This window comes from Sus scrofa, chromosome 4 (assembly GCF_000003025.6).
Source record: "Sus scrofa isolate TJ Tabasco breed Duroc chromosome 4, Sscrofa11.1, whole genome shotgun sequence".
NCBI classification, from domain to species: Eukaryota; Metazoa; Chordata; class Mammalia; order Artiodactyla; family Suidae; genus Sus; species Sus scrofa.
In genome coordinates, this window is record NC_010446.5 from 63552850 (window position 1) to 63560535 (window position 7686).

The window sequence follows — 7686 nt, forward strand, 5'->3', positions numbered from 1 at the left end:
ATTGGTAGTGATTCACTTCTGTGCTGTCCTTCAGATTGGTTTGGCAGTTGGTGACATTGCTGAGGTTCAGAAGCATGCGCTGTTGAAGAGGATTGCCATGCAGGTAAATGTTATATTTAATTATAACTTATGGCGACTAGCACCATCCTAATTAATCACGTATAATAAGCGTTGCTGATTTCTGAGAACATATCCATATATATTTATTTATTATTATTATTATTAGAGTTGACTTACAGTGTTAATGTTAATTTTAGGTGTACAGCAAAGAGCTTCAGTTATATATATATATATATATATATATATATATATATATGTATGTGTATATATGTATATATTCTTTTTTAGATTTTTTTTCCTTCTGGTTATTACAAAATATAGTTCCCTGTGCTATAGGTCTTTGTTGGTTGTTGTTTTTTTTTTTTTTTTTTTCTTTTTAGGGCCACAGATGTGGCATATGGAAGTTCCCAGGCTAGGGGCTGAATCGGAGCTGCAGCTGCTGGCCTACACCACAGCCATAGCAATGCAGGATCCAAGCCGCATCTGTGACCTACACCACAGCTTATGGCAATGCGGGATCCTTTAACCTACTGGGCCAGGCTGCAGATAGAACGGCGTCACCACAGAGACAACATCGGCCCCTTAACCTACTGTGCCACAGTGGGACCTCCTAATTGGTGTTAATAAGACATAAGAGGACACAGTTTTCTTGAAACTGGGACTAATACAGGGTAGGTGAAGTCGCAGGAAGTGATGTAAAAAAACAGGGAAGCAGGACCGGGTGTATGTTGTGTGGGAAGCGGGGAGGGCTACAGTTTTAAATTGTGTGGTCAGGGAGGTTCTTACTTTCACATCATTTATTAACATCAACCACTGAGATACCCATACATTAAAAAGCATATGATCTTAGATTAGAAAACAGAATCTCATTTATGTGGTCACTAGATTAAATGCAGCTCAACAACAGACACAAAGGGCTCCCCCACCAAAAAAAAAATCAAAGATAAATTTGGCAAATGAAAACCAAAAAAATAGTTGAAAATAGGAAGTAGGAGCATTAAATTAAAGTCAACATAAAAACATTAAGCAAAAGAGGTTCCTGATGTGGATCAGTGTAAACAAACCTGACTAGTATCCATGAGAATGTGGGTTCAGATCCCTGGCCTCACTCAGTGGGTTAAGGGCCCGGCGTTGCCATGAGCAGTGGAGTAGGTCACAGATGCGGCTTGGATCTGGCCTTGCTGTGGCTGTGGTGTAGGCTGGCAGCTACAGCCCCAATTCGACCCTAGCCTGGGAACTTCCAGATGCCACAGCTGCGGCCCTAAAAAAGAAAAAAAAAAAATAAGCAAGATAAAAGACTGTATCTCTGAAAATAGAAATTATCCTCAAAATATGTCACGGCCAAGTCTTTTTGCACAGTGTGGAAGGTCTCAGAAGTCCTCTTCGATGTGCTGAGATTCTACTTTCCTGCTTCCATTGTGTTCCTTCAATTAAGCCCCGCTCCCTCTGTCCTGTGGAAGTTGCCCCTCCCACCATCCGCACCTCCCGGCGGTGCTCTCTTTGTCGTGTGGCCTCCCCTGGCTGCGGATTAATTGTCTTGACACGCCCAGTGTCAGGCACCGTCCCTCAACAGTGAACTTCTGCTGACTTAAACTGAACTCCTTCTTTAAACAGCTTCCTCCTCACTGAGGGCGCCCGCTGCCCCTGTCTTGTGGGTGGATGAGCTGAGAGGTAGAGGCAGGCGGCTGCGAGCCCTGGGTGAAGGAAGCTGGGCCAGCCCGGCTCCCTGTGTGCAAACCAGGACACAGAGGCAGTCTTCGGCGTGCTGTGCTAACACTGCTTCTGGGCAGCGTTCGGATTCCAGGTGCTTATTAAAGATGCCTTGCAATAAACCTCCGAATGCATTTCAGGTGGAACTTCATACCAGCTTGGAGAAGAAGCTGCCACTCTGGTTCCTACACAAGGTCGATCAGAAATCCATCACCGTGTATCCCAACAGACCCAGATATAGTGGAGGGCTATTAGTAAGTACATGTGACAAAATATCAACGTAAGTAATAAGAGAGTGCTCGACATTTGCTCGCCGTGTTATCCCTAAGGGTGCCTGTTTACAGGTATTTGTTCCCATCTTCTAAATGCTCAGCCATAGCATCTGAGTTAAGCCATAGCATGTGAGAGCAGATGGGTGGGGGGACCAGACATGCCCTTTAAGTACCTTTTCTTATCATCATAGTTAGGCTTCACTTATTTTTCCTAGTCATATGTCACTTACATAAATGTGCAAGTTGTGGGCACATGTGTAGAACAAACATGTATGTATATACAGGTACACACGCAGGAAATGTACATTATAGAGAACATACAAAGTGCCAAAGACTGAGCAAAGCCATTGCATTATAATGGAACAGGGACTATAGCAAGAGTCAGAAGTACTAGATGCCAATTCTAACCACACCTGGGCTCCCTCCTATCTCTATGAGCATCCTGAGTTCCTCGTAGGTCTGTTTCCTATGGTGTAGCCAGACAATGATAAGGTCAGTCTAAGTATCAGCCTAGGCTTTATTCTATTCTACACTATCTCCCTCTCTGATGTCACGCACCTCCACAGTTGCAGTATCACTACCGAACAGAGAAAGCTCGGTGATTTGGCCCTTTAGCCTAATGCTCATTGAGTTCCAGGCCCCTGTGTTCAAATGTCTACTTGACCTTGTCCCTGGTATGTCTCAAGGTTCCTCAACTTCCACAGCTTCAGAGCAGACTCAAGCAAAGGACTCTCAGGATCTTCACTACTCCCTCGTTTCCCTTCCTCCTGACCCCTACAGGGACAGAGTGAAAGCTCCATCCTTCTCCAGACTTTATTTCAATGAATGTCAACAGCGTTCATTTGCCTGTGCAAGATGTCACTCTGGCCGTCTCCTTTCCCTTCCCTCATCCCCGACACCCAGTCAAGCCCACATTTGGTCCATTTGACTTCTTTGGGTGGCCTGTGCAAGAGGCCGTCTTCTCTCGCCTGGATGTCTAGAATTACCCCATTCCTCGTCATTTCACACCTGCCCCTGCCCCACTCCAGTCCACTGATAGTTTAAAAATCACTAAGTTTCAAACATTATATATTAAAATAACATCTCAGAAATTTCCCCACGTGAAATTCAGTTGTGCTGGATAATCTACAGAGCAGTTTGAGAGAAATAACTAATCCTGTATAGAATTCCACCACTTATGATGGACATTTTTCATAAGAAAATATAAAATGGTTTGGTTATACCTTTTCCTAAACAACCTCCACTCCAGTTTACTCCTTCTTCTGTATTATTTATGCATCCTGTACTTCTTTCCTCTATTATAACACATGTGACTTTTTTTCAACTTTTTAGGGCCGCACCTGAGGCATATGGAGGTTCCCAGGCTGGGGTTGAATCTGAGCTGTAGCTGCCAGCCTATGCTATAGCCATAGCAATGTGGGATCTGAGCTGCATCTGCAACCTACTACAGCTCATGGCAACGCCAGATCCTTAACCCACTGAGCAAAGCCAGGGATCGAACCTGCATCCTCATGGATAATAGTCAGGTTCATTAACCACTGAGCCACGACGGGAACTCCTGTGACTTTGTTTTATAGCTCTTTACATATGTCTCTTTCTCTCAAGAGACTGTGAGCTCCTTGAGGGCCATGGCTGTGTCTTTGAATATCTGCGTTAGCATGTCTGTCTCAGGAGCTGAATCATGGCACATGTTCGAGGAATAGTTCCTGAATTGAGTCTTACTTCCATAACTATTCATCTTTTATCCCATAGCGTGGTGTACTTCACTATATCTTTTGCCCCCAAGAGACAAGACAAGAAATACCAAATGTTGATACATCTTTGGAAACAGAAATAATGAAGCAAAAATACCGGTATGTATTTTTCCTTTTATCTGTATTTAAGAAACTTAAAACTCTTTAAAAATAATGCCTATTGGAAGTTTATATTGTATATTTGTCTTTATCTATCTCATATATTAAGTCATGCTTTAATTGACTCATGTTGATAGTATCTGAGAATCATGAGATACTCTTTTGACCCAACAATTGATTTGCCGCTATTGACAAATCAATTCGCTGATCAGTATCCTGAACTGCATTCTTCATCAGCTGTTTGAATTCATCAAAGCTTGGAAAGCTTTGAGGATCCCTGGAGAAGCTATGTAGTGTAGAGTGGTCAAGCATGAGTGCTTTAGGGTTAGTTTACCTGCATTCAAAGACCTATTCAACTGTTTCTTGAGTGCATGACCCTGGGAAAGCCATTTAACCTTTCTGTGCAACAGTGTTTTAATCTTTCAAATGAGATCAGGAGTTCCTGTTGTGGCTCAGCAGGTTAAGCATCTGACATATAGTGCCCATGAGGATACAGGTTCAATCCCTGGCCTTGCTCAGTGGGTTAAGTATCCAGCGTTACAGCAAGTTGCAGTGTAGGTGGCAAATGCCACTTGGATCCAGTGTTGGTACAGTTCTGATTTGACCCCTGGCCTGGGGAACTTCTATATGCCACAGGTATTCCTGTAAAAAGGAAAAAAAAAAAAAAGGAGTTCCCTGGTGGCTCAGAGGGTTAAGGATTTGCCATCATCACTGCTATGGCTCAGGTCACTGCTATGGTGCAGATTCAATCCCTGGCCTGCGAACTCTGCATGCTGTATGTAAGGCCAAAAGAAAAAAAAGAAAAAGAAAAAGAAAAAACACTATAGAACACTTGGAGTATGTAGGCTTCTCACTCAGGGGCTGAAAGGATAATTGAAAATAAACTGACAAAATATATGTCCTTTTAGGCTGAAGGATCTCAGTTCTCTTCTGGAAAAGCAGCATGACCTTATTAAACTCATCATTCAGAAGATGGAAATCATCTCTGAGACAGAGGATGAAGATTACCAGAGTTCTTTTCAAGACAGGTTTAAGAAACAACAGTTAGAACAAAGGAATAGCAAATGGAATTCTGTATTGAGAGCAGTAAAGGCAAAAACACACTCCCCTTAGCATGAGTTTTCCAAGCCTGCAACAGAGCTCCCTATGGAGGGTTGTGTGTTTTACAGGGTCTAAATTCCAACTGGGAAAGAGTGAGGAAAAGCAGAAATTTGCATGGTTCCTACATTCTACATAAGTAGACTCTCTTTCTGTCTCTCTCCATATTTTCTGCCAGTCACTCTGTACAGGGAATAGCATTGCTAATAAATTCAGGTTGGACTTTACCTTGCCTTATTTGAATGGGTAGAAAACCAATTTGCTAGAACATATATTTGCAGTGATAAGGAGTAATTCATGTAATAATTAAGCTAGAATACAAATGTCAATATTGGATTCCTGCTTAATAATTATACTATAGAGAAAGCATTAGAAAATCAAATATTGTACTAGGTCCTATCCTGTGATCTACTTTTTGTGTTAGAAGACTCTGTGTCTGGAACCCTGTGGGCTCTGTTCCTAGCAGAGTCCATCCCCCACCTGCTTGCTGCTCCTAACACAGCTGATTGTCACTCTGAGTTGAGACCCAAATGAATAGATTTTATGTTATGCATAAATTTTACTATATGTGGTATCTGTTATTTCCATATTTTTTGGTCTCCCAATGATGATAATTAATAAAATCTATATAGTCACCTCCATGATTACTGTGTAAGCCTGTTATTATTTTATTACATTAGCATTTTGAGATTTGCAAAAATGCCTCCATTATATATGGTCCCTTCACAGTCCCCATGCTCCTCAAACTTTGTGCATCTTGTGGCCATACAGAGCTTCACTGAATGTTTATTAAATGCCAAGAATGTGTGTGACACACTGTACCACACCTAGGTGGGGAGTACTGAAATAAATAGGTTATTGCACCTGCTTTCAAAGGTTTACAATTTGATGTCATCCTTCACTCTCTGAAATTCTCTCCTCCTTTTACCCCCAAACACTGCATTCTCCAGCTTCTTCCATTCTTTTTCTGATGGCTCCCCCTGTGCTTTTCCTCTGCTTCTCCTCTGGCTTCTCCCTCCTGCCTGTGAACTAGATGTTCATTCCTCTGAGATCTTGATCTCTTACCTTGCACACTCCTTTGCAATCATCGTAGCACAACTTCACTTAGGTTTGTATCTGACAAATTGATGTATCATCTGCCCCTTCTCCCAAAGTCCAGTTCTATATTTCCATAGTTCTTTAAATTAAAAACATACAAATATGAATGGGGAAACCAGTTCCTCCTGATTTCGTCTTTTCTATCAATAGGACCACCGCTATTCTCTCAGGCTTGAGAGACTTGATATGGACATATCCCGTTGATTACTCTTCTTAAAGTACAGCTCTAAGCCATCATATCCATGCTAAAAAGCTTTAAAGACTTTTCCTTAAGAATCAACCTAATCTATTAACATATCTCCTCAATCTAATTCAGTCTTATGTCCCAGTATTCCACACTTCATCCAAATCAAAAGGTCACAATTCCATCAAAACCCTTCATGGTTTCCCATCTCCTCACCTCTTACTATCTCTCTTCCACCCATGATGTCCTTTCTTCAACTCTTTTCAAGCTCAATTTTATTTTATTTTTTAATTTTATTGGAGTATGGTTGACTGGCAATGTATTAGTTTCAGGGGTACAGCAAAGTTAATCACTTATACATATACTTGTATCCATTCTTTTTCCATGTATGTTATTACAAACTATTGAATAGATTTTCCTGTGCTATGCAGTAGGTTCTTGTTAATTACCTATTTTTTACAATAGTGTGTAGACATTATTCCCATCCTCCTAGTTCACCCCTCCCCCACATGGTTTCCCCTATGGTAACCATAAGTTGGACAAATATAATATGACATCACTTATATGTGTGATCTAATTGAAAATGACACAAGCTCAGTTTAAGGGCACCTCCATCTTAAAGTCTTTCCAAATGCCCAAAGTGATGATTCCTGCATCAGCTGAAATGATGATTCTGCATATCTCCTCTGCTGCCTCTGCCTGTTTTGCTGCCCATGACTTTCTCTCCCACTAGGGGGCAGACTGTTGAGGTCCATGATCCACTGTCATCAGCAGTCTCATGGAATCCACTCTGTTTCTTTTTTTTTTCATCCTGTGTAGCTTTTGGCACAGGGCCTTGAGTAGTAGATAATAACAGGTGCTCAATGAACATATATCCATAAATTCAATAATAAAAAAATCAGGAAAAATAATACATACTATAAGCCTGAAAGATACTGCAAGAAAATGGTTTAGCCTGCCTCAGAAAAGCAGTTTAGTGTCCCTATTCTATTGACCCTTGTCCTAGGGGAGTTGAATGATTTTCCTCTAACTGGTGGAAGAGATACTCAAATACCGCTTGTCTTCCTTTTTTCACTGCTTCGACCTGTTTATTTTATGGTTTTTAACTAGGGTTAGTGTGGGCAAAGGAAAGTGTGCTTAGCAATAAGACAACTTGAACCCTAACACTGACCCTAACTCCTCCTGGTTGAGTGACTGGATATTTCCACATCTCTTAAAATGATAAGAGCATATAACCCTGTGGTGGTGTAGGGCTGGACAATGTCAGGCATGCAGAACTGATTTACCTGAGATTAAGGGGGTTATCAACACTACAGTTTTCATACTGTACCAGTTTCATACCATGAAATTTACTTAGAAGTTACTAATGGCAGCCTGATTCTTGCTGAGGAACTTTCTGGATCTCATTAGC

At 41.4% G+C, this 7686-nt stretch overlaps 1 protein-coding gene across 3 annotated transcripts in view; it reads left to right on the forward strand.

The window, feature by feature from the left end:
• TRPA1 (transient receptor potential cation channel subfamily A member 1) overlaps window positions 1-5637 on the forward strand; it is a 65113-nt gene extending 59476 nt beyond the window's left edge. For all 3 annotated transcript variants that reach the window (XM_021089237.1, XM_001926115.4, XM_021089238.1), the window contains 4 exons: window positions 35-103; window positions 1911-2024; window positions 3795-3895; window positions 4804-5637. In XM_021089237.1, the coding sequence (XP_020944896.1) occupies window positions 35-103; window positions 1911-2024; window positions 3795-3895; window positions 4804-5008 (489 nt within the window). In that variant the 3' untranslated portion in view covers window positions 5009-5637. The remainder of the gene's footprint in view (window positions 1-34; window positions 104-1910; window positions 2025-3794; window positions 3896-4803) is intronic.